Consider the following 26317-nt stretch of genomic DNA (forward strand, 5'->3'; position numbering starts at 1 on the left):
GGGCCTCTGCCCTTAGCGCTGTTTTTTCCGGGCCAAGCCCCCCATCCCCCCTATCTAGTGCTAGGACTTTCTGGCTCCAGAGGTCACCGCGGCCGGGCGGAGGCTGCCAAAGCAAACCAGCCCCGTGACTTGTAGGAAGCCAGCGGGGGAGGGGCCGGGGCAGGATGAGCAGGGCAGGCGGGAGAGGCTGGGGCTGGGGTTGGGGCCCAGGAATTGGGCAGGAATTAGGCAGAGGTGCAGCAAGTGGCGGGCACAGCCAGGACCTGGGGCTGGAGGACGCAGAAAGGGCCGGGGGGAAGGGGTCACTGGGCTAGGGTGGAGTGGGCTTAGGGCAACTGGGGCCCTCCATCTGATCTCTTCTGGTCAGACCCCCACCCTTCAGCCTGCACTTTCTCCCTAAACCCCCAGCCTCCAGCCAGGCCTGTCCCTGTTCCCACATCCCCGCAGACAGGCACACCTGGGTCCCCCTGGAGGTCCAAGGCGAGCCCCGTAGCTGGGCCCGCCTGGTCCAGCCCCCGTAAGCCCGGCCCCATCAGCCAGGTGGCCTCCAGCGCTGCCAATCGAATGGTCCGGCCCCTCCACGCCCCTTCGCCCGCCCCTCGCCCAGCCCCCTCCTCCTCAGGTGAGGCAGCCTGGCCTAGCAGGCCCCACGCCACCGCCTCTGCCTCCAGGCCGCCCGCTGCTGCGGGGCCACCATGCTCCTGCCCAGGCCTGGAGACTGACCCGACCCCGGCACCACCTCGAGGCTCCGCCCCCACCTGCTGGACCCCAGGGTAAGGACAAGGGTCCCCAGACTCACAGTTCCAGCCCTGAGGACAGGGGTTCCCTCATCCCCCCACCCAGCCTAATGCCCACCTCCTAATAGAGGGGTTCCTGGGGACCTGAAGAGGGGGCACTATGACGTCCCCCCAAGCACCTAGGTGTTCTGGCCTGCTCTTCCTTCAGACTCAGCGGTTGGACCCCAGTCCTTTCCTCCCCAGACCCAGGAGTTCCAGCCCTCAGGCCCCTCCTCCCTCATACTAAGGAGTCCTGGCCCCCAAATTCCTCCTTTCCCAAGACATGATTTCAGGTCCTCAGCTGTCTCCTCCCTCAAACCCGGATCCTCAGTCCCCTGCTCCACCGGGTTCAGGCATGGGGGTCCCCATCCCTGCAAATCCAGGCGTCCCCCCGCTGCTGGTCAGACACTGACCCCATCCTTGAACCCAGCCCAATCTGCGTCCGTGATCACGGCGTGCTCTGGCCAAGGCCCAGTCCCTACAGCCTGCCTGGATGGACGCCTGGGACTGGGGGCGCCAGGACTGGGCTGGGCTGGGCTCCCCCAGGCCCTGCCTCCCCGTCCATCTCCTCACAGGTCCCACCCTGGCCCAGGAGGTCAGCCAGGGAATCATTAACAAGAGGCGGTGACATGGCGCAGAAGGAGGGTGAGTCCCCTTCCCTGAGCCCCAGCTTTGGCTCTGCCTGGCGCCCCACCCTCTGTGCTCTCTTCTCTACCCTCTACTCTTCGGAGCCCCATCTCTCTGGGCACCCCTCCCAGATGCATCCCCACCCCCTCTTAGTCCTCCTGCACCTGATTAACTATTAACCACATTTTCTGTGCAGCTGTGCCACCACCAGCCTCTCTTCTACCCTATATGACCTTCCTGGCACACTGCCTCAGTTTCCCCTCATCCCCCAGTGATTTCTCAGCTGACTCAGGACTTGTCCTCTACTGGGGCTGAGGCAGGGAGGCTGTAGCTGTCATAGTTAAGGACACAGTTTTGAAGTCAAACACACAGGCTTGCATTTGAATTTGCTCTTGCCACCTTTTTTGCTGTGTGATCTTCTGCAAGTGACATTATTCTCAGGGCTTTGGTCTCCCTCTGGGTCAAGCATGGATCCGAGTCCTCCCTCTGTGAGGTTGTTGAGTGCATGACACACACCAGGCACTGGTCTGGGGCTCTGCATATAAGACGCATGCCATCAAGCAGAGCTGTCATGACAAAGGTTGGCAGACTCAGAGTCCCAGAGACCCAGGACCCCCACCGATTCCAGACATTCCTCCACCTCCTGGCTCTGTGGGCAAAAGAGCAGAGGGAGGACTTTGGACTGGGCCTGGATGGATGGAGAGGGGAGAGACGGCAGAGAAACCACCATATGGATGATAGAGAGAGACTGCATCATGGAGTTGCTGGCCCTTGGGAGTCTCTGGGCAGCCCCCGGCTAGCCTGGCTTCCTTTCTACCTCTCACACATGATACCCAGCTGGAGGGGCGTATGGAGGGGTGGCTTGTTCTTTCTACCTTCCCCTAGCTGGGGCTGACTCCCTCTCTTCTTCCTGCAACCAGGCTAGCCGGGCTCATTCCTGGGCAGTAGCACTTTCTAGCTGTGTGGCTCTGGACAGATGGCGTGTTCTCCCTGGGCCTCCATTCTCTCATCTGTGAAATGGAGAGGGTGACAGTGCATGTCCAACAGCGTGGGGCGAGGCCTGAAATGCCAGGATGGGCAGGAAGCACTGAGCGTGTTGGCTGAAATGATTAGTTCCGATCTCTGGCCTCCTTGGGTCTCGGCACAGCTGGCAATTCAGACCCCAAATCATTCAGCTGCGGTCCAGAAGGAACCCAGGCTCCCAGTTACTCAGGAGAAGGCATTGCACCCTAGCCTAGCAGGTGGATGACAGAGTCCAGCTCCTTGGGGACAATCTCTTTCCTGGAGCTGCTGGAAGGACAGCACCAGGGCTTGGGCCCAAGGGTGAATGAGCCAGGGAAGAAAAGCAGAAAATGCCCGGATGGACAGAGATGGCCTGGGTACAAAGAGAAACAGACACAAAGTGGGCTCTGGTGCCTCCCTGGCAGCTCCGGGCTGGTCTCGGAGGGGAGTCCTGCTGTCAGGGCTAGGGGTGTGGGGGTCGAACCTGGACACAGATGCTGAAGGGTTCCGATTCTGCGCTTACTTGCCGGATGACCCGGGTTTGGTGGCTGCCAGACTTTGGGCCTCCTTTTCTCATCTGTAAACTGGGGGTGATGGCGATGGGGCCTTCCTCGTGAACAGCTGCAAGGATTTAAGGATGCTGTGCAGGACTGGACGGGGTTAGGGTAGGGCGGTGCGTCCGTGTGTGATTTGGAGAGCCGTTGTGGCTGCAGCGGCTGCTGTTGTTGGTGTCACTGTTATTGCTGCTGTCTTCTTGGTGCTGCCTGGGAACTTGGAATTGGAGGAGGTGATACTGGAGTTGCAATTCCAAGGATGCCAGGCAGAGGGAAGAGCAAGGCTCTTGCTCTTCTCTGGGAAGCTGGAAGGTGACACAGCGCTGGTGTGCACATAGCCAGTTGTGGTATTTCTGGAGGTGAAGTTGGAAGTGGAGCTGGGTGGGAGAAGAGGTGTGCAAGCTGGACCAGGCAGGGGTGGGACTGTTTTGGGGAAGAGCCGGCCAATTCCTCGCAGTGCCAGGTCTCTCCACAAGGTGGCGCCAGTGGTTAGTCCCTGCTTCTCTTGTCTAACTTGTATTTTACAAGTTCTACTGTTTGGGTTGCTTTTTGGAAGCTCTCTCTGGTGCCTGATAATGACCCACATGGTTGTCTGGGAATTGGGGGGAAACATACTCCCAAATCTCTAAAAGCCATGCTTATACCCTAGTGGGGCTGGAAATGCCAGGCTGAGGGACTTAAGCTGTCCGGGGGGTACTAGGGAGTCACAGAGGGTTCTATAGGTAAAGAGGGGACAGGTTGGATTTCGTGTCTCAGTAGGTTCCCCAAGCCTCCGTGTGGAGGGTGCGCTAGAAGGGAGACTGAGCCCAGCGGTTGGATGGGGCCGGAGCAAGGTGCAGATGGAGGGAAAGAAGGAACCGGGAGAAGGAGAGTCACTCAGGAGGATTGGCAGGCTGTGGGGGGAGGGGAATGTTATGCAGATGGGGATGGTCCTAGGAGTGAGGGCCTCTGAGACAGGACCTGGGAGGAAGAATATACTTGGGGAGACATTGAGGCCATTCTGGGACCTGGTAGGGGCAAAGGGACTAGGAGGTCCCAGGGAAAGGTATTTAAAAGGTATTTAAAGGACTGCAGGAGCCCTGACCTGGGACCTGGAAGAGGGTCTAGGGCTGGGGACAGAGGGGAAACTGAGTCCACAGAGGTGGGTGAGACAGACTTAGGGGCAGGGAGGAGTAGGGGGAGGCTGCGGCCAGCCCTACAAACTCCGGATTTTACGGAGTAGGTAGAGGGTGGGTGGAGACAGCAGCCTCAGAGACGGGAAGGAAAATCAGGTGTGCGTGGTGTTCCAGAAGTCCAAAGAGGAGAGCATTTATTCAGGAAGCTGCAGTCATGTAAGATGAGGCCCGAGACACGGAGCCACCAGTTGAGTGGATTTTCAGAGCCAGAGAGCCAAAGGTGTCACGTGTGGGGGTCTTCACACCCAAATGGTGGAGGCGGAAGAACTGACCTATGAGAAGACCCGAGGCATCCGGAGGGGCCTGGAGAAGCAGGGGCAGAGAGTCTCAGGGAGACATGGGGGTGGGGGAGGTCTGGCTTACCAAGGGACATGGCCCTGCTGCTGGGATCAAAGAATTGATGATGACATGCTGCCTATCCCAGTAGAGACACGCAGGGAGGATGAGGATGCGTCCCACACCCCGGGCCAGATGAGGATGCTGCCTGTCCCAATAGAGACATGCAGGGAGGGTACCTCTCATACTGGGGGAACCCCAGGATGCAGATGCTTCCTGTCCCACTGGAGGCGCTGAAGTCCTCTGAACCACACAGCATGGAAGGAGGTTCTTCCTCTCACCCTAGGAGACACATACATAGTGGCATTGCTTCCTGTCCCACCAGATGTGCCAAGGCCTCTAAGCTGTATTCTGCGTGGCCTAGAGCCCTGGCAGGCACAGCTGAAAACAAAGGAAGCAAGACCAGCCCAGTGGCTGTCAGGAGCCAAGACCTCCTGCTGGAACCTGGAGAGTGGTCCTGGGCAGAGTTGGGGGGCAGGCCTGAGAGCCCCTCGCAGGACAGGCAGGGGTCAGCCGGCAGTAGTTGGGCTGGTCTGGCCCACTGGGGCCTCTTTTGGGGAGGAGAGTGTTTCCTCATGCCTTGATGGGAGCCACTGAGCTTTCAATTTTTTTTTTTTTTTTTAGACAGAGTCTCGCTCTGTTGCCCAGGCTAGAGTACAGTGGTGCAATCTTGGTTCACTGCAACCTCCACCTCCCGGGTTCAAGCGATTCTCCTGCCTCAGCTTCCCGAGTAGCTGGGACTACAGGTGCCCGCCACCACACCCAGCTAATTTTTGTATTTTTAGTAGATATTGGGTTTCACCATGTTGGCCAGGCTGGTCTGGAGCTCCTGACCTCAAGTGATCCACCTGCCTCAGCCTCCCAAAGGGCCGGGATTACAGGCATGAGCCACCGTGCCTGCCCAGTCTGAGCTCTCAAATTCTTAAGACACCCAGATAATGGCCACACCAGGAAGGTCCTAGACCACTCCCTGCTCTGTTCTGGGTGCTGGCCTGGTGCCGGGCTAACCAGCCACACCGCCATGGGTGCAGATGGGCGAGCTGGGAGCTCCTGCCGCCTTGGGGGTGCTTTGCAGCTGCCAAGGGCAGTTGAGCCCAAGCCAGGCCCAGCTGAAGGCTTTCAGCAGCCTTTACTCTTTGGCCCTCTTATAATCCCTAGTGAAGGGGTTGGCTTTTATTTATTTATGTATTTATTTATTTATTTTTTGAGACGGAGTCTCGCTCTGTCGCCCAAGCTGAAGTGCAGTGGCGCGATCTTGGCTCACTGCAAGCTCTGCCTCCCGGGTTCACGCCATTCTCCTGCCTCAGCCTCCCGAGTAGCTGGGACTACAGGTGCCTGCCACTGCACCCGGCTAATTTTTCATATTCTTAGTAGAGACAGGGTTTCACCGTGTTAGCCAGGATGGTCTCGATCTCCTGACCTCGTGATCCGCCCGCCTCGGCCTCCCAAAGTGCTGGGATTACAGGTGTGAGCCACCGAGCCCGGCTAGGAGTTGACTTTTAATCTCCAGGACCTCTTTGCCCTGGGAATAAAATCCCTTTTCTTGTGTCACCAGGCCTCCCCAGCTGGCCCCAGCCTTGGTTTCCACTACCTCCCCCAAGCTCCGGCCATCTGGCCGTCTCGATGGCCTCTCCAGCCTCTGACATAACAGAGCCTGCTTATTCTTGCCTCAAGGCCTTTGCCTGTGCTGTTCCCTCTGCCCACAGTGCCCTTCCTTGCGGTCTGTGCATGGCTGGCACCTCACCTTTCAGAGCTTAGCTTAGAAGTCTCCTCTATGGGAGGCCCTGTGATCCCTGATCCCCTTGCAGAAGCCCACCTGCTGCCCCAGCCTGCACGGTTTTCTTCACAGCCTCTGCCACAATCTGGAAATTATCAGGTTCATTTACTTGTTTACTTGTTAATGTCTCCCACTCCCCACCTACACGCATGAGAACGTGAACCCCTGAGAGCCGTAACCTTCTCTGTCTTCTTTGGGTTATGTTCCCAGAACCTAGAAAGGTGCTAGGCACACAGCGGATGTTCAGTAGGATGGTAAACAAATAAAGCTTCTTTAGGCTGATGAAAAAACTGAGGGTCAGGCGCGGTGGCTCACGCCTGCAAACCCAACACTTTGTTTGGGAGGCTGAGGCAAGCAGATAGCTTGAGTCTAGGAGTTCACGACCAGCCTGGCCAACATGGCAAACTCCGTCTCTATAAAAAATACAAAAATTAGCCAGGTGTGGTGGTGTGTGCCTATAATCCCAGCTACTCAGGAGGCTCAGAATTACCTGAGCCTGAGCGCTTGAGACTGCAGTGTGCCATGATCGCGCCACTGCACTCCAGCCTGGGCAGCACAGTGAGACCCTGTCTCAAAAAAAAAAAAAAAAAAGAAAGAAAGAAAGAGAGAAAGAAAAGAAAAAAAAAACTGAGGCTGAGGCTCAGAGAGGGGAGGGGAGTTGCTCAGGCCCACACAGCTCTAATGATTTATAAAGCATTTATAGAGAACTTCCTATGTGCCAGGCACTTCCGCACAGTGAGAGCCAGGATGGCTTCGTGGCTGTACACAGGGGACCTGGCATCAAACCTGCCCAGGGTTCTGGACGCTGCTCTGCCTCTTCCAGGCTGTCACTGTGGGCACGTGACCCCACTTCTCTGAGCTATCCGAAAAACAGGAATCATAGTTGTGGGACTGAAATAAGGACTAAGTGAACTAATGTATTTAGAGCGGTGCTTAGCACCTAGGAGGCATCAATACAATTTGAGCTATTCTTCTTCTTCTTGAAAATAACTTTAAATTATTATTTTTAGAAGTAGGTGCTCAGTGGATGCCCATTTAATAGATAAGAAAGTTGAGGCTCAAAGATATGATGGCACCTGCCTTAGGTTCCAGCTAGGAAGGGGTAGGGTCAATATTTTTAAATGAGGCTGGCCAGACGCAGTGGCCCACTCCTGTAATCTCAGCCCTTTGGGAGGCTGAGGAAGGAAGATCGCTTCAGCCCAGGAGTTTGAGACCAGCCTGGGCAACACAGCAAGACCACGTCGCTAAAAAAATTAATACATAAAATAAAATGAGGCTGGCAGATTTTCAAGTGGAGGGGCAAATTTGATCTTGCAACTGGGTACCATGAGAGAGGTCTGATTTAGGGGGTATCTAGGGGCAAAGCGTCTAGAACAGCAGAAACAACTGAGGCAGCGAGGAAATGCCAGCGGCAGGGAAGAGAGCTACCAAGAGGGCAAAGGTTGGGGGTCACAGTCCCAAGAAGAGATGGCCCAAAGCAAAGACAGAAATACAAAAGCACAGTGTCACTGGGGAGGAGACATTCCCTAAGTGCCAGGAAAGTGCAGGGTGGAGGTGGAGACCGTGGCAGGTGGCCCGGCCATGCCCCCCTCCCAGCTGGAACCCTGGGGAAGCTGGGCACCTGGTTGTTCACACGGCAGGGGAGGAACAGCCCTGTCAACTGCCAGCCCCGGGAAACTGGGCCTGGGGAGGGCATGCTTGGGCATACTAAGTTAGCCCTGGGGGCAGGGCAGAGCTGGCCTCGGGCCCAGACCCTGCCGCAATGAGGACAGGCCTGGCTGTGGCCCCAGCATGGTGTCTGTTGCAGGTGGCCGGACTGTGCCATGCTGCTCCAGACCCAAGGTGGCAGCTCTCACTGCGGGGACCCTGCTACTTCTGACAGCCATCGGGGCGGCATCCTGGGCCATTGGTGAGAGCGGTTCCTGTACCTCTGACCTCCCCTGGCCCCTGCAGCCTCCAGCCTGCCTGCCCTCACCCCTCCCTTCTCTGCAGTGGCTGTTCTCCTCAGGAGTGACCAGGAGCCGCTGTACCCAGGTGAGTGGAGCAGGCTGGGACCCTCTGGGGGAGCCCTGGAGGACACATGTATCTGGCGGGAGCTCAACAAGCGTATTTGTTGAATAAATGTACAAATGCATGCAGAAATGCTAATCATAATAGTGCATTTGTATCGAGTGCCTGCTATGTACCAGGCACTATTCTAAGCACTCCACATGTCTAACCCAGACTTTTTCAGACACCAGTGTATTACTCATGAGTGCCTCATAAAATTAAATTAGTGAGTTGGAAAACCATGCTTTTTTTTAAAGTATGAAATAGATTACATTACAGACTATCACAGTGCATCTCTCAGTAACTAAAGGTTTGCTAATTTTTGTTTGTTTGTTTGTTTTTTGCATCCATATACATGTAATTCCACTGCATCCCCACACTGTGAGGGTGGGACTGTTATTCTCCCTGTTTTACAGATGGGGAAACTGAGGCTTTGAGCAATGTGGTAGTTTGCCCCAGACCACAGAGCTATGGGCTACATCAGGATGTAAAAGTGTGTTTCTTACTGCGGGGCATGGTGAAAACATCTTGGGGAGGCATGGTATAAATTCAGTGGGCCCTTCTAACTCTCCTAGGAGGTAGTTTTTTGTTTGTTTGTTTAAAAAAAAAAAAAAGTCTTGCTCTGTCACCCAGGCTAGAGTGCAATGGTGCGGTCTCAGCTCACTGCAACCTCCGCCTCCCAGGTTCAAGCGATTCTCCTGCTTCAGCTTCCCAAGTACCTGGGAATACAGGCGTGTGCCACCATGCCCGGCTAATTTTTTGTATTTTTAGTAGAGATGGGGTTTCACCATGTTGGCCAGGACGGTCTCGATCTCCTGACCTTGTGATCCACCCGCCTCAGCCTCCCAAAGTGCTGGGATTACAGACGTGAGCCACCGCGCCTGTCCCTGGTATTAGCTCCATTTTACAGATGTGCAAAATGAGGACCAGAGAGGACATGCAGCTGGGGAACGAGGGGCCAGGAACAGCTCTTAGACTTATCCACTGTAAGTGTGTCTGCAGGCATGTGGAATGAATGGCCACACAAATAAATAGATAAAGAAACTAACTGTGGGATGAATGAATGAATCTTCCCAAATGCCAACTTCAAGCTGCCATTCCCTGATGCAGGACAGCAGGAAAAAAGGGGAAGTTGGGTAGTAGGATGTATTTTTCATGTCTGTGAGCCTCATCTAATTCCATAAAGGATTCAGTTCACACTAAAATCAGAAATGAAAATCCAGACAAGAAAAGCCAACATCAACATTAATCATCATTACCAGCACTTAGCATTTGTATGCACCAGGCAAGGCCTTGGGACCTTATGGTATCAACTCATTAAGTCTTCACAATAACCTGTTTTTTAATTTTCTTTTTTTTCTTTCTTTTTTTTTTTTTTTTTTGAGATAGGGTCTTGCTCTGTCGCCCAGGCTGGAGTGCAGTGGCACGATCTTAGCTCATTGTAACCTACATCTCCCGGGCTCAAGCAATCCTCCCATCTCAGCCTTCTGAGTAGCTGGGACTATAGGCTAATGCCACCATGCCTACACAAAATTATTTTGTCAATAACAAAATTATTGTTATTTTTATCTTTTTGAGCTGGAGTCTCGCTCTGTCGCCCAGGCAGGAGTGCTGTGGTGCAATCTCGGCTCACTGCAATCTCCATCTCCCAGGTTCAAGCGATTCTCCTGCCTCAGCCTCCTGAGTAGCTGGGACTACAGTCATGTGCCACTATGCCCAGCTGACTTTTGTATTTTTAGTAGAGACGGGGTTTCACCATGTTGGCCGGGATGGTCTCAAACTCCTGACCTCAGGTGATCAACCCGTCTCGGCCTCCCAAAGTGCTGGGACTACAGGCATGAGCCACCACACCCAACCTCATTTTTTAAATTTTTAGTAGAGATGGGATCTTGCTATGTTGCCCAGTCTGATCTTGAACTCCTGAGCTCAAAGAAGTCCTCTCAGATCAGCCTCCCAAAGTGCAGGGATTACAGGTGCACACCACCACAACCCATTTTCCTATGGGGACGCTGAGGCACAGAAAGGCTGAGTGACTTGCCCTGGGTCATGGAGCTAGTCAGTGTCAGGGCTGGGATTTGAACCCAGGCAGCCTGTGTAGTAACTGTATATAATGTCTACACTTGATTGCTTGTTAAAAGAAAAAAAAAAAAGAACAGCTGAATTCATTGCCATAGTAAAGACTAACATATGCCAGGCCCTGGCGGCAGCCTTTACCCAGTAGGCCTATGAAGTTAGAGCTGTTACATCCCAACATTTTGCATTTGGGGGAAATTGAGTCCCAGTGAAACAAACTGACTTGCCCGAGGCCGACCACACATCAGATAAGAGACAGAGCGAAGGGATCACGCCCCTGCCAAAAGCCCCTCCGTGACAACACGTGGCATTGAGATAAAATCCCAACCCATCACAGGCTCCAAGGCTCCTAGTGTGGATGCCCCTCTCCACCCCCACCTCACACTGGCTTCTAGCACCCTCGGGGCCCAGTCCCTCGCTCAAATGACCTGCTCACACAGAAGTCTCTACTCACCCACTTCTTTCTAGCTCACACCTAGAGGCAGATTTCAGTTCTGCACAGTTCCTTCTGAGCTGTGGGGCCTCCCACCAGTCCCTACCCTCTCCGAGCCTCAGTTTCCTCATCTGTGAGATGGGGGTAAGAAGAATCAGTGAGAATAAGAGGAGATAAAAATCTGTGCAGTACTTGGACGGGTTGCGGTGGCTCACCCCTGTAATCCCAGCACTTTGGGAGGCCGAGGCGGGCAGATCACCTGAGGTCAGGAGTTCGAGACCAGCTTGGCCAACATGGTGAAACCTCATCTCTACTAAAAACACAAAAATTGGTCAGGCATGGTGGCAGGCGCCTGTAATCCCAGCTACTCAGGAGGCTGAGGCAGGAGAACTGTTTGAACCCAGGAGGCGCAGGTTGCAGGTTGCAGTGAACTGAGATCACGCCACTGCACTCCAGCCTGGGCGACAGAGTAAGACTCTGTCTCAAAAAAAAAAAAAATTAATTAATTTAAAAAAGCTGTGCAGTACTTGTCTCTTAGCCAGCACAATGGACATTGGCTTTTGTATCTCACTCTTGAAATTCTTTCTTGAAATTTCTTGAGCAAGATCTTCCTGGACTTCCAGACCCTATGGTGGTGTCCCTGCCACCCCAGTAAAACCCTCCTCACTCATTGTGAATTATTTACTCCTGGCGAACTCCAGGAGGGCAGGGACCTTTTGTGGTCAGACGGTGCCTGGCACATAGTAGGTGCTCAGGAAATCCTTGAGTTATGAATGCACCCAAAGCCAAAACACTGAGATGAACTAGAGAGTCATGGGCCTCCAGCTGGAAAGGAGCGAGGCCACCACTCACACCCGGCTCTGGCCAGCGCCACGCCCCCGCCCTGCAGAGGTACTTGGGTTTTTCAACAACTCAGGGAAATGATGAAACAAACAAACAAACAAAAACAACCCCAAGCTTGTATCCCCACCTCGCTTTTTTTTTTCCTGGGATTTTCACACTTCTAAATATATCCAACAACTTGGCAGGCACACCAGGTGACCCAGAACATCCTTTTTGTGTTGCCTGAAATGATAGGAACATGAATAAAGAATTTAAAAGTGAGAAACAGCAGCAGAGAGTGTGACTTTAAAAATAGCCAGAGGGGACATTTGATGTTCTCTCCCCACTCCCATCTCCCCCAACACACATCTATAAAGTGATTTTTCCCCCCTAAAACCTCACACTTTCTGGAAATCACATTTCCAGAGCAGTTAACAGTCATTTTAAAATAAGAATCCACCCCTCTCCCTGCCCCAGCTGGTGTTTCAAACTCCAAACTTGGCTTTCATGGGGGTGATGAGGACCCCCCAGCTAGAGGTGCCAGGCATTCCCTGCGCCAACCCCAGAGCAGGAGACCGTAATTAAGGCAGGCCAGGCCGGTGCGGCGGCTCACACCTGTAATCCCAGCACTTTGGGAGGCCCAAATGGGCAGATCGCTTGAGGTCAGGAGACCAGCCTGGCCAACATGGCAAAACCCCATCTCTACTAAAAATACAAAAATTAGCCGGGCGTGGTGGCTGGTGCCTGTAATCCCAGCTATTTGGGAGGCTGAGGCATGAGAATCGCTTGAACTCAGGAGGCAGAAGTTGCAGTGAGCTGAGATCGTGCCACTGCACTCTAGCCTGGGAGACAGAGCAAGACTCCATCTCAAAACAAACTTAAAATAGAATAAAATAAAATAAGAATCCACCCCCCTCCTCGCCCCAGTTGGTGTTTCAAACCCTGAGCCTTGGCCTTGGAATTCATGGGGTGATGAGGACCCCACAGCCAGAGGTGCCAGGCGTTCCCTGCCCTAACCCCAGAGCAGGAGGCCATCATTAAGGCAGGCCAGCCAGGTGGCTTTTCAGTGCTGGCCGTAGCTGAATATATTAGGCAGGGAGACAGGCAAGGGTTTGTATGAGACCCACAGAAGGAACAGGGAATATGCAGGTCTGGGTTCAAGTCCCGGTTTTGCTGGTTAGCCGTGTGCCCCTGGGCAGGTTTATTCCTCTGAGGCTTAGTTTTCCCATCTGTAAGATGGGCATAGAAGTGGTCACTATTGGCTGGGCACGGTGGCTCATGCCTGTAATCCCAACACTTTGGGAGGCCGAGTCAGGTGGATCACCTGAGGCCAGGAGTTCAAGACCAGCCTGGCCAACATGGTGAAACCCTGTTTCTACTACGAACACAAAAGTTAGCCGGGCGTGGTAGCATGCGCCTGTAGTCCCAGCTACTCGGGAGGCTGAGGCAGGAGGATCGCTTGAACCCGGGAGGCAGAGGTTGCAGTGAGCCGAGATCACGCCACTGCACTCCAGCCTGAGCAACAGAGCGAGATTATGTCTCAAAAACAAACAAACAAACAAAACTGAAGTGGTCACTATCTCCGAGGATGGTTGTGGGATTCAGAGAGCCACCTGGATAGGATGCATAGCATGGGGCCAGCCCACTGACACTCCCCAGTAAACGTAGCCAGTGCTATTATTACTATGCTGTTGTTTAACCCTCCAGAGGGGAAGCCTCTTGAGAGGCTGTCCCGGGCAATGTTAAAAGCTTGGGGTTTGAAGTCACTCAGACCTGATTTCGAATCCTCTCTCCCTGCTTTTCGTGCACTTGGTGATGTTGGGGAAGCCACCCCACGTCTCTGAGCTTCAGGTTCCCCGTCTGGAAATTGGGGATGATCTTTGTGGCTCCTGGGGCATGCGACGAGGCCTTGGTTGATGGTGGGGCAGAGGTAGCCTAGCCCCGGGCACACAGTAGGTCTTCAGCTGGGGAGAGTTCTACTTGGAAGTCCTGCTTCTCCTTGTGCTGACCTGCGGGGCTGTGGGAAGACCCCTCAGCTGGTGTGTGGCCTCACCAGGTTCCTTCTAAGAGGATGCAAAAACAAGTTTTCGTTTGACTCAGTTTCCCAGAATGCACTCTCAGAACCCAGGCCAGGCAGGAGGCTCCTGAGAAAAGGAGAAAAAGGCTGGGCACGGTGGCTCACACCTGCCATCCCAGCACTTTGGGAGGCCAAGGTGGGAGGATTGCTTGAGGCCAGGAGTTTGAGACCAGCCTGGACAATATAGCAATACCCTGTCTCTACAGAAAAAAATAAATTTAAAAGGCGTTTTTAGCTTAGGCTTTGCTGGGTTCTAACCTGGCTATTGTCACTCAGCTTTATCCTAACATAAAAAAGTAAACAAATTAGCAGGGTGTGGTGGTATGCCCCTGTGGTCCTAGCTACTTGGGAGGTTGAGGCGGGAGGATCGTTTGAGCCCGGGAGGTTGAGGCTGCAATGAGCTATGATCGTGCCACTGCACTCCAGCCTGGGTGGTGGAGCGAGACCCTGTCTCAAAAAAGAAAAAAAAAGGTGGCAGGGAGAAGGAAAGGAAAGGACAAAGAGGTTCACAGCTGATCTCTCCCTGAACCTGCTCCCTCCATCCCCATCTCTGTCAGCCCCATCTTTTCAGGCTCAGGCCAAACCCCTCGGTTACCCTCCCAGTTCCTCCAGTCACCCATGAATCAGATCTTGCAGGAAACCCTGTCAGCTCCACCTACAGAACCTCTCCAAAATCTGAACTCTTCTCCCCCTCCACTGCCCCCACCCTGCTCCAGCCCCCTTCCCCTCCCCTCTGAACATCCCAGAGCCTCCTCCCTGGCCTCCCTGCTCCCATCCCTGCCCCCTAATCATATCCCACAAAGGGGATGTGACTCACTCACTTAACCGGCAACTCTGGAGGGTCTTAAAACCTGGCTGCCTCAAAAGGCTTTAAAATGTTATCAGATGGGGGCCGGGTACAGTGGCTCATGCTGGTTCCCCACTTGCAGCCAGAGGGAGCTGGTGACCACCTGAGTCAGGTCAGGGCCCTCCCCTGGATGCACCTCACACCAGGTACCAGCAAAGCCCTGATGTTGCTCTATTTCTAGCTCCCATCTGATCTGCCCCTCCCTGGCTCACTCTGCTCCGGCCTCCCACTGTTCCTGGAGCATTCCCCCCAGTCCCCCACACCAGCCTTGGGATCTTTGCACCTGCAAGTCCCTCTGTCTCCGTGCTGATCTCACACACCTCCTGACACTTTCTCACCTCCTGCAGGTCTTTGTTCCTGCACCACCTTCCCAGGGACGCTCTCCTTGCAGCGATTGAAGAGTGCAACCTCACCCTACCCTCCACGCCAGCACTCCCCTCCCTCGGTGGCATTTTATTTTTCTCTGTGGCCCCTTCCTATCTTGTGACACATAATATATCCTACTTATTTGTCCCTTTCTCGATTTGTCTCACCTACTGAGCTTTGAGCTCCACAGAGGTCGGGGTTTTTGTCTGATTTGTTCATTGCAGTGGTGATTCGTTCACTGCCTAAAATAGAGCCTGGCAGGTACAAAGTGTTTGGTAAATAGAAATCAATACCCCAGGGTCTGTGACCTGACTTAGGTGTTAACAGGTTCCTCTGAGGTGTGTGGGGAACAGACTGAGGGGTTTCAGGGGACATCCGTTCTCACCACAAATTGCCCCCCAACCAGCCCCAGACATGAACAGTCTCCCGTGAGCTCCCTCTAGCCTTCTCGTATATCCCAGCCCTGCCCCATGTCACAATTTGTAATGATGTATTTGGCTGGGTGACATTTTATGGCCATCTGTCTCCCTATCCCCCATAATGTGGTTTGCCGAAAGCAAAGCCCAGGACTGTCTCGGCCATCTGTGTCTCCAGCATCACCCCTCACTGGGCATGGAGTATGTGTCCAGTTAACGCTTGCTGAGTGAATGAATGAATACTCCATCCTCTGCTTGGAGAATTATGCACTTTAGCATATTCAAGGCTCTGACAAGTCCTTCATAAAAGATCATTATTGTTTTCTTTCTTTCTTTCCTTCTTTTCTTCTTCTTTTCTTTCTGACTGTAGGATATTGATTATCAATCTGGCAATAGTCAAGATTGGCAATCTGGTGTATTAGTCAAAGGTTTTCAGCCTACAAAAAACAAAAAGAAAAAATAAACTGGCTAAAAACAAAAGGGGATATGATTAACTCGCTTAACCAATAATCACAGAGGTTCTTCAAACCTGGCTGTATCAAGGCCCTTTAAAATGTTATCAGATGGGGGCCAGGTGCAGTGGCTCACACCTGTCATCCCAGCACTTTAGGAGGCCAAGACAGGCAGATCACTTGAGGTCAGGAGTTCGAGACCAGCCTGGCCAACATGACGAAACCCCGTCTCTACTAAAAATACAAAAAATTAGCCAGGTGTGGTGGCACATGTCTGTAGCTCCAGCTACTCGGGAGGCTGAGGCAGGAGAATGGCTTGAATCCGGGAGGCGGAGGTTACAGTGACCCAAGATTGCACCAGTGCATTCCAGCCTGGGTGACAGAGCGAGACTCTGTCTCAAAAAAAAAAAAAAAGTTATCAGATGGGAAATGAATTCTGATATTAAAAATTGATGTTTATTTATACTATATTATTAAAGTTATTTTTCATAAAACATAGAAGGGTAAGTTTAAGAAATGAGAAGTATTTATACCAAAATGATTAAATATTATTTAATTTAAACATATAAATGTCTTGTTGGACAAATAATTCAAAATTTCCATTAGACAGGAAAAATAAGTTCAAGAGATATATTGAACAACATGGTGATTATAGTTAATAACAATATATTATATACTTGAACATTGCTAAAAGATATTTTAAGTGTTCTCACCACACACAAAGGGGTAGTGCATGTGTTAATTAGCTTGATATAGCTGTTCCACAACGTATACATATTTCACATCATCTTGTACACCATCAATGTATATAATTTTGTCAATTAAAATAAATACATATTTTAAGGCTGGGTGCAGTGGCTCACACCTATAATCCCAGCACTTTGGGAGGCTGAGGCAGGCAGATCACCTGAGGTCAGGAGTTTGAGACTAGCCTGGCCCACATGGTGAAACCCCGTCTCTACTTAAAATACAAAAAAATTAGCTGGGCATGGTGGTGCATGTCTGTAATCCCAGCCACTTGGGAGGCTGAGGCAGAAGAATCGCTTGAACCCGGGAGGCAGAGGTTGCAGTGAGCTGAGATTGCACCATTGCACACCAGCCTGGACAACAGAGTGAGACTCTGTCTCAAAAAAATAAATAAATAAAAATAAAATAAATACATATATATATATATTTTTTTGAGATGGAGTCTCACTCTGTCGCCCAAACTGGAGTGCAGTGGCACGATCTCGGCTTACTGCAACCTCTGCTGCCCAGGTTCAAGCAATTCTCCTGCCTCAGCCTCCCGAGTAGCTGGGATTACAGGCACCTGCCACCACGCCTGGCTAATTTTTGTAGTTTTCGTAGAGACGAGGTTTCATCATCTTGGCCAGGCTGGTCTTGAACTCCTGACCTTGTGATCCACCCATCTCGGCCTCCCAAATAAATACATATTTTAAAAGATAGAAATCACTCTGGAAGGAGAGTTAATCTGTTCGATATAATAATAATATATTAATATTATATTATATAATAATAATAATAATACTCCATATAGCTATGGAAAAGTTCATATGAAGAAACCAGGCTATGATCTACAAACTGGCAACAAACTTGTTCTTCTATTTTCCATATGCTGTCTGTGTACATATAAAGTGAGAGGTCTTTTTATATGAGTTAAGGGTGTGGCCAAAGACAAATGGAAAAAGACAAATGACAAACGTACTAATAAAGAGCTTCAGTTTCTCCACAAAAAATACAATAATAAAATAAAATGTCAGAAATCTCTTGGCTCTCCTCCACGTTAGCTTACTTTTTCCCTCAAGAGGGTGAAGATGACCCTTAACAGATCCAGCCTCATGTGCTGGATTCTCTTGGGAACTTGGTTAAATGGTTTTTTTTCTTCCCGAATGTCCAAGTCACCTTCCAGACCTGCAGCTCCTGAGCAGCCAACTTAGGACTTCTAATGGAGAGTGAAGTTCCCCTGGTTCGCCGAGGGGCCGGCCACAGCCCCAAGGCTGCTGTTGATTGGTCCGACCTGAGTCCTTGAGTCTGGCAGAGTGCCATGGTGCTCTGTAATTCCACCTGTAATCCCAGCATTTTAGGAGGCTGAGGCAGGAAGACTGCTTGAGCCCAGGAGTTCAAGACCAGCCTGGGCAACATGGCAAGACCCGTCTCTACAAAAAAAAAAAAAAAAAAATACAAAAATTAGCCAGGTGTGGTGGTGCACGCCTGTGGTCCCAGCTACTCAGGAGGTTGAGGTAGGAGGATTTCTTGAGTCTGGGAGGTCAAGGCTACAGTGAGCCAAGATCACACCACTACACTCCAGCCTGGGCAACAGAGCGAGACCCTGTCTTAAAAAAAAAAAAAAAAAAAAAAGTCCTTGAGTCATTATTCCAGATGCAATCGCAGATGTGGGGGCTGCAACCCTCCGATGGGCTGGGGTTCACGTCTAGACCACATGGCTGGAGCACAGGCCAGGAGGGGCTCTGGCTGGGGAAGCGCGTGGGGAGCCTGGCTGTGGGACCCAGGCGGCCCCGGGCCCTGTCGCCCTGCAGTGCAGGTCAGCTCTGCGGACGCTCGGCTCATGGTCTTTGACAAGACGGAAGGGACGTGGCGGCTGCTGTGCTCCTCGCGCTCCAACGCCAGGGTAGCCGGACTCAGCTGCGAGGAGATGGGCTTCCTCAGGTACTGGGGGCCCTCGGAGGGGTGGGAGCCGGGAGGGGCTGGGGAGCAGGCCTAACCCCTGCCCCGCCCAGGGCGCTGACCCACTCCGAGCTGGACGTGCGAACGGCGGGCGCGAACGGCACGTCGGGCTTCTTCTGTGTGGACGAGGGGAGGCTGCCCCACACCCAGAGGCTGCTGGAGGTCATCTCCGTGTGGTGAGGAGGGCAGCAGGCAGGTGGGGCAACACCTCAGACCCCCAAGGCACTCCCTCTCCCCGTTTTCCTTCCACCTGTCTTAACTGGTCTCTATTTCCTTTCTTTCTGTGTCTCCAATCCCATCTCTCCCAGTGATTGCCCCAGAGGCCGTTTCTTGGCCACCATCTGCCAAGGTGAGACCCTAAAACTCAGAACCCTTTCCTTTAGGCCCTTGGGGAGGCCACATCCCCTCAAGCTCCCCAGGATGGGGCCGTGTACTTTCAGACCCCCTAGGGCAGGGCCAAGCCTGGGCTCTGGGGACCTGGGCTCCAGTCCCCTGTCACCGCCCCGGCTGACCCCTGTCCCACAGACTGTGGCCGCAGGAAGCTGCCCGTGGACCGCATCGTGGGAGGCCGGGACACCAGCTTGGGCCGGTGGCCGTGGCAAGTCAGCCTTCGCTATGATGGAGCACACCTTTGTGGGGGGTCCCTGCTCTCCGGGGACTGGGTGCTGACAGCCGCCCACTGCTTCCCAGAGTGAGTGCCCCCCATGGCGCTGATGATAGGGAGGCAGAGGAGCGGAGAGACGGTGGGGAGGGGGCGGATTGTGCCCAGGCAGGTGACCCTCCACCCCTTTCCCTGGTAGGCGGAACCGGGTCCTGTCCCGATGGCGAGTGTTTGCCGGTGCCGTGGCCCAGGCCTCTCCCCACGGCCTGCAGCTGGCGGTGCAGGCTGTGGTCTACCATGGGGGCTATCTTCCCTTTCGGGACCCCAACAGCGAGGAGAACAGCAACGATATTGCCCTGGTCCACCTCTCCAGCCCCCTGCCCCTCACAGGTAAGTCTAAGGGCTGAGCCTTGGGGCTTGAGGACCTGAGGCCAGGAGGACAGAGGAGGGGACCAGGGGCACAGGGCAATCAACTTATGGTTCAGGCATCCTTGGCAATAAGGGAAATGATCTCGAGGGAGCACAAAGTGGGCCTTAACTATCAACAATCAGTGCAGCCAATTTGGAAAACTTGCCAGCATTTCCCCAAGAAGTATACATAAAGTTACCGTTGGACCCAACACTTCCACTCCCAGGACAGGAGGTATATATACCTAAGATGAATGGAAGCTGTGTCTGCACCAAAACTCGTACATCAATGTTCATAGCAGCATTATTCATAATAGCCCAAAGATGGAAACAGCCCAAGAGTGTTTCATCGGACATATGCATAAAGAAAATGTGGTATATTGGCCGGGTGCGGTGGCTCATGCCTGTAATCTTTGGGAGGCCGAGGTGGGTGGATCACGAGGTCAGGAGTTTGAAACCAGCCTGACCAACATGGTGAAACTCCATCTCTACTAAAAATACAAAAATTAGCCTGGCCAACATGGTGAAACTCCATCTCTACTAAAAATACAAAAATTAGCCTGGCGTGGTGGCATATGCCTGTAATCCCAGGTACTCGGGAGGATGAGGCAGGAGAATCGCTTGAACCCGGGAGGTGGAGATTGCAGTGAGCCGAGATCACACCACTGCACTCCAGCCTGGCTGACAGAGCAAGGCTCTGTCATCTCGAAAATAAATAAATAAATAACCAAAAAAATGTGGTATATCCATACAATGGGAGAATATTGGACCTTAGAAATGAATGAGGTGCTGATTCATGCTACCACAAGGATGAAACTTGAGAACAGTGCTGAATGAGACAAGCCAGCCGCAGAGGCCACATACTGTAGGATGCCACTTGTATGAAATGTCCAAGGCTGGGCATTGTGGCTCATGCCTGTAATCCCCGCACTCTGGGCAGCTGCGATGGGGGGATTGTTTGTGCTCAGGAGTTTAAGATCAGCCTAGGCAACATAGCAAGACCCCATCACTTAAAAAAATGAGCTAGGTGTGGTGGCGGATGCCTGTAGTTCCAGTTACTCAGGAGGCTAAGGCAGGAGGATCACCTGAGCCCAGGAGTTTGAGGCTGCAGTGAGCTAAGATTGTGCCACTGCACTCCAGCCTGGGTAACAGAGCAAAACCTTGTCTGTTAAAAAAAAGAAGAAGAAAGAAAGAGAAAGAAAAGAAAGGAAGGAAGGAAGAAAAGAAGAAAAGAAAAGGAAAGAAAGATGTCTAGAATAGGCACATCGGTAGAGATAGAAATTTGACTGATGGTGGCAGGGTGGGAGGTGGGGATGGGAGATTGGGAGGTGACTGGTGAAGGACACAGGGTTTCTTGGCGAGGTGATGAAAGATTCTAAGTCAATCATGATGATGGTTGCACTTGTCTGTGACTGTACAAAAAGCCAGTGACTTGTGCCTTTAAAAGGAATTGTGTAATATGTGAATAATAGTTCAATCAAGCCGTTACCAAAAAACTCATAAAATGAAAAGAAAATGTGTTAAAAAAATGAATGAATCAGATTTAGAAAGTAAGTTAGGAGTCATTCCCTCTGCAATTCCCTGGAGTATTCCCTTGGTCTTACTGAGACTCACTTGGGTGCCAACGTGTCCTTAACACCTCTCCAACACATACATCTTCCTTTTGGATTAAAAGCAGGCCCTGGGCTTCAGATTCAGCAGGCCACAGTGTAATAATAATAATAAAAATAGGCTGGGCATGTAATCCCACGTCAAGGCGGGGGTATCGCTTGAGCTCAGGAGTTCAAGACTCGCCTGGGCAAAATGGCAAAACCCCATCTCTACAAACAATAAAAAAAATTAACTGGCCGTGGTGATGCACGCCTGTGGTCCCAGCTACTTGGAAGGCGGAGGCAGGAGAATCACCTGATCACCCAGGAGATCAAGGCTGCAGTGAGCCATGATCGCACCACTGCATTCTAGCCTGGGTGATAGAGCGAGACCCTGTCTCAAAACATAATAATAATAACGATGATAATGATGATCATGAAGTAGTAATAGCGAGCAGTATTCGAGTTCGTGATCGAGTATTCAAGTATAGCGAGTTCATGATAATGAAGTAGTAAAAGGGAGTAAGGGAGTACATGATGAGTGTACTCAACACAGTAAAATAATCTGGTAAACATAGCAGTGAACACCAATGCTGGCACGCAGCCTCCTGTGTGCCAGGCACCATTCCAAATATGTCCTGTGTATGGACTCACTTAGTTCTCACAGCAACCCCAGCACACCCTGGTAAGGAGGATTCTCTTAAGATCCTGTTTTCCACCCGGGAAAAGGTCCCAACCCAAAGAAGGCAAACAATGCCCCAAATTCGTACAGCTGGTGAACGGCAAAGATTTGTGCCCAGGTGGACTGGCACTGGGATCTGTGCTTGTGGCCCCCACGCTGTGGTGACGGAGAATCCAGGGCCATGTTGGGGTTCGCATTATGTTTATTTTTATGTTTATTTTATTTTTCATGATCTGTGGTACTGGTTTCCCATTGAAGGGAGTGATACATGCTTTTCTTTAAAACCAAACCCTGCCCTGACACGGTGGCTCACGCCTGTAATCCCAGCACTTTGAGAGGCTGAGGCAGGCAGATCAGTTGAGGTCAGGAGTTCGAGACCAGCCTGGCCAACGTGGTGAAACCCCATCTTTACCAAAAACACAAAAATTAGCCAGGTGTAGTGGCAGGCGCCTGTAGTCTCAGCTACTCTGGAGGCAGAGGCAGGAGAATCACTCGAACCCAGGAGGTGAAGGTTGCAGTGAGCCAAGATCATTGCCACACCCTTCTCCTTAGTGAAAAGAGTGAGAGAGTTAATATTGGAGTAAGGATGCATCTTTGAGGACAGGTAGACAGGTGGAAGCGGCTGGGGTTTCAGACACAGGGTTGAGGGGCTCACAGCATGGGCTTTGGGGTCAGATTCAGGTATTTGCCAACTGTGTGATCTTGGACACATGGCTTCACCTCACCGTGCCTCAGTTTCCCTTATCTGTAAAATGACTTCCTAGGGTTTATTGAGACAATTAAAAGGGTTAATATGAGTAAAGAGCTTAGAGAACTGCCAGCACATAGTGAACACTGGTAAATGTTAGCAGCAATTGCTACTGTTGTTGTTTAATACTTTTACTAGTTATATGAACATTTGCTGTTTGCCTGGCATGCAACTCAATGACTCACCAATTTCTCACTACAACTTCTGGGGATAAGTGATTATTATTTCCATTCTACATCTGAGAGCTCTAAGACTCAGGCAGGTGATGTCATCAGCAGGCAGCAGGCAGCAGGCAACAGGCAGGGCTGCCAGGAACCGTTGCATAGGTTGTGCACTGCACAAAGGACACCACATCTCAGGGTTACCATTCTCTCTGTAGACCTGTGTGTGTATTATTATGATTTTCTGCCAGGTGGAAGTCAAATGTCTCAAGATAGGAGTGTCTCTCTCTCTCTTTCTTTCTTTCTCTCTCTCTTTTATTTCTTCTCTCTCTCTCTCTTTCTTTCTTCTCTCTCTCTTTCTTTTTTTTTTGAGACAGAGTCTTGCTCTGTCACCCAGGCTGGAGTGCAACGGCGCAATCTCGGCTCCCTGCAACCTCTGCCTTCCAGGTTCAAGTGATTCTCCTGCCTCAGCCTCCTGAGTAGCTGGGATTACAGGCGCCTGCCACCTATAATACCAGTGCTTTGGGAGACTGAGGCAGGAGGATTGCTTGAGCCCAGGAGGTTGAGGCTGCAGTGAGCCATGTTCCTGCCACTGCACTCTGGCCTGGGTGACACTGCAGGCTTAGAAATGAAAACAAGCTGTGTTAAAACATACTTGTTATGAAACGTTGGACACGTGACTTGGCCTCATTTTCCCCCTCTGTAAAATGGAATAATGTAGACTCTACCTCTCTGGGCTGATGAAACATTAAAGAAAATGGTGCAGGAAAGCGCCTAGTATGCGATGAGCTCTCGGTGCATGGCGACTTCTGTTGTGGCTTTTTTGTTTGTTTGTTTTTGAGACAGAGTCTTGCTCTGTCACCCAGGCTGGAGTGCAAAGACGTGATCTCGGCTCACTGCAACCTCCACCTCCTGGGTTCAAGTGATTCTCCTGCCTCAGTCTCCCGAGTAGCTGGGATTACAGGTGCGTGCCACCATGCCCGGCTAATTTTTGTATTTTTAGTAGAGATGAGGTTTCGCCATGTTGGCCAGACTGGTCTCAAACTCCTGACATCAAGTGATCCTCCTGCCTCGGCCTCCCAAAGCGCTGGGATTACAGGCATGAGCCACTGTGCCTGGCCTGTTGTGGTTGTTTTAAAAGAACAGAGGGCAGAGTGTGTTAGGGGCCATGGTAGCAGCTGGACAGAGGTTTGTACCAGGTGGGGCAGGCCAGCGGGGGCTGGACCAGCATGGTCTCTCACAGAATACATCCAGCCTGTGTGCCTCCCAGCTGCCGGCCAGGCCCTGGTGGATGGCAAGATCTGTACCGTGACGGGCTGGGGCAACACGCAGTACTATGGTGAGTCCTGTCCTCTGCCTCTGATGCCACCGTTTGGGAGACTCTGAACTGGGCTGGGGATGGGCAGTCTGGCTGGTTGGATGAGTCTTGACCACGAGGAGTAGGGACGCTGAGGGGAATGGGGTGGGCACCAGGAGGGAAGCGGGGTGTGTACACCCCCCAGCTCTGGCCAGCCTTGCCCGCACACCCCCAGGCCAACAGGCCGGGGTACTCCAGGAGGCTCGAGTCCCCATAATCAGCAATGATGTCTGCAACGGCGCTGACTTCTATGGAAACCAGATCAAGCCCAAGATGTTCTGTGCCGGCTACCCCGAGGGTGGCATTGATGCCTGCCAGGTGAGGGACTCTGTAGGGGCAGCCCCCGGCCGCTGCCACCCCAGGGATGGAGACGCAGGGGAGTGGGTGGTCGGGCTCCCCATCTAAAAGCCTGAGGGCTCTGGGGCCACAGCCCATGTCATGCCGGGGGGGGCCTCCTGTCCAACCACCTTGGCCTCCAGCCAGACCTCCCTCTCCCCTCCCAGGGCGACAGCGGTGGTCCCTTTGTGTGTGAGGACAGCATCTCTCGGACGCCACGTTGGCGGCTGTGTGGCATTGTGAGCTGGGGCACTGGCTGTGCCCTGGCCCAGAAGCCAGGCGTCTACACCAAAGTCAGTGACTTCCGGGAGTGGATCTTCCAGGCCATAAAGGTGAAATTTGGGCCCAGATGGGAGCCAGGGTGGGGATGTTTGGGCCTCTAATGGGGGAAGGGAGGCAGAGATTTGTTTTAGGAGACCTACGCTCAGGCCTAGAAGAGGGCCCCCCTTGGAAACAGATGGACTTTGAAGGGTTCCTGGGGAGGGGAAGCTAGTGGTGGGACGTGGAAGCCTCTCAGACCTCGGGAGCCCCCAGCTGTCTTTCCCCAGACTCACTCCGAAGCCAGCGGCATGGTGACCCAGCTCTGACCGGTGGCTTCTCGCTGCGCAGCCTCCAGGGCCCGAGGTGATCTTGGTGGTGGGATCCATGCCAGGCCTAGGATGGGACGTTTTTCTTCTTGGGCCCGGTCCACAGGTCCAAGGACACCCTCCCTCCAGGGTCCTCTCTTCCACAGTGGCGGGCCCACTCAGCCCTGAGACCACCCAACCTCACCCTCCTGACCCCCATGTAAATATTGTTCTGCTGTCTGGGACTCCTGTCTAGGTGCCCCTGATGACGGGATGCTCTTTAAGTAATAAAGATGGTTTTGATTAATGCGTCCTCCGAGCTTATCAATGTACACAGCAATGAGGACATTTTGGCAGGAGCAAAGAGAAGAATTAGGACCTGGCAAAAATCAGACAGAGAGTGTGGGTCCCTCAGTTCCCACTGATTTGAGATTTAAGATTTTAATTGGTTCACTTCACTGGAATTTTCCTGGAGCAAATTGGCTTCAGGTACGGCTGGATCCAGCTGCTCTCTCAAATCTGTGTTACTCTGTGTTAGCTTCATTTCCAAGCAGCCTCTCCTACAACCAGAGAGAGAGATGTCCCCTTCCACACAAACTTTCCCAATCACTGCAGAAAAAGTCCCAGGCAACAACAAAAAAAAAACCCCAGGCCCAGCTCCCATTGTACAGATTTGGGTCACGTCCTCATCCCTTGGCAAATCACTGTGCACCGGATGTATGGGGTAGGGGTGGAGCAGGGTGGAGTGGGAGGAGCTAGGCCTTCAAGAATCGTGTGACCTGAGTGTGGGAGTCCCAAAGGAAATAGGGTGCTATTTCCAGAAGTGGAAATAGATGCTCAGTGAGCAAAAAAGACATCTACCTTGAACCAACACGGAAAACGGCGTCCTGTAAGGTGGAGACAGGGAGATGCTGGGAACACAGCCTGAGACCCTCCCCCCCACCCCTTTCTCCATCTGGGCAGCTTCTGGGGAGGGAACCAACCCCCTTCTCTAGAGCCTCTGTAGAGCCTCATGCAGCCCCGATGGCCACCAGGGGGCGCTGCTGCCCCAACATTGTGACACATTAAGGGGTTTCCTGCCTGGAGTCAGCCACGTGTTGCTGAAAACCTGCTGTTCTGCTGAAGAAAGGCTCAGCGGGGGAGCCTGTTTACCATGACTTTAAATAATAGCAATTATAATACATTACCCATGGACCACAGCTCCCAAGCAATTTCCTTTTTTTTTTTTTTTTTTTGAGACAGAGTTTCATTCTTGTCTCCCAGGTTGGAGTGCAGTGGCGTGATCTTAGCTCACTGCAACCTCTGCCTCCTGGGTTCAAGCGATTCTCCTGCCTCGGCCTCCCGAGTAGCTGGGATTACAGGCGTGCCCCACCACGCCCAGCTGATTTTTGTATTTTTAGTA

The 26317-nt window shown here is 52.3% G+C and overlaps 1 protein-coding gene across 1 annotated transcript; it reads left to right on the top strand.

Annotated features, from left to right (window-relative positions):
- Nucleotides 1-663: 663 nt before the first annotated feature.
- Nucleotides 664-25226, top strand: HPN (hepsin; the record flags this gene model as incomplete). The annotated part of the gene is given in 13 exon segments (NM_001133312.1): nucleotides 664-773; nucleotides 1352-1421; nucleotides 8055-8156; nucleotides 8240-8281; nucleotides 18320-18449; nucleotides 18521-18643; nucleotides 18776-18816; nucleotides 18993-19158; nucleotides 19268-19458; nucleotides 23900-23995; nucleotides 24189-24331; nucleotides 24517-24681; nucleotides 24898-25226. Coding segments are annotated over 12 exon segments (1254 nt in total). The 3' UTR covers nucleotides 24937-25226.
- Nucleotides 25227-26317: the final 1091 nt, after the last annotated feature.

This window comes from Pongo abelii, chromosome 20, assembly GCF_028885655.2.
Source record: "Pongo abelii isolate AG06213 chromosome 20, NHGRI_mPonAbe1-v2.0_pri, whole genome shotgun sequence".
In the NCBI taxonomy this organism is placed as follows: Eukaryota; Metazoa; Chordata; class Mammalia; order Primates; family Hominidae; genus Pongo; species Pongo abelii.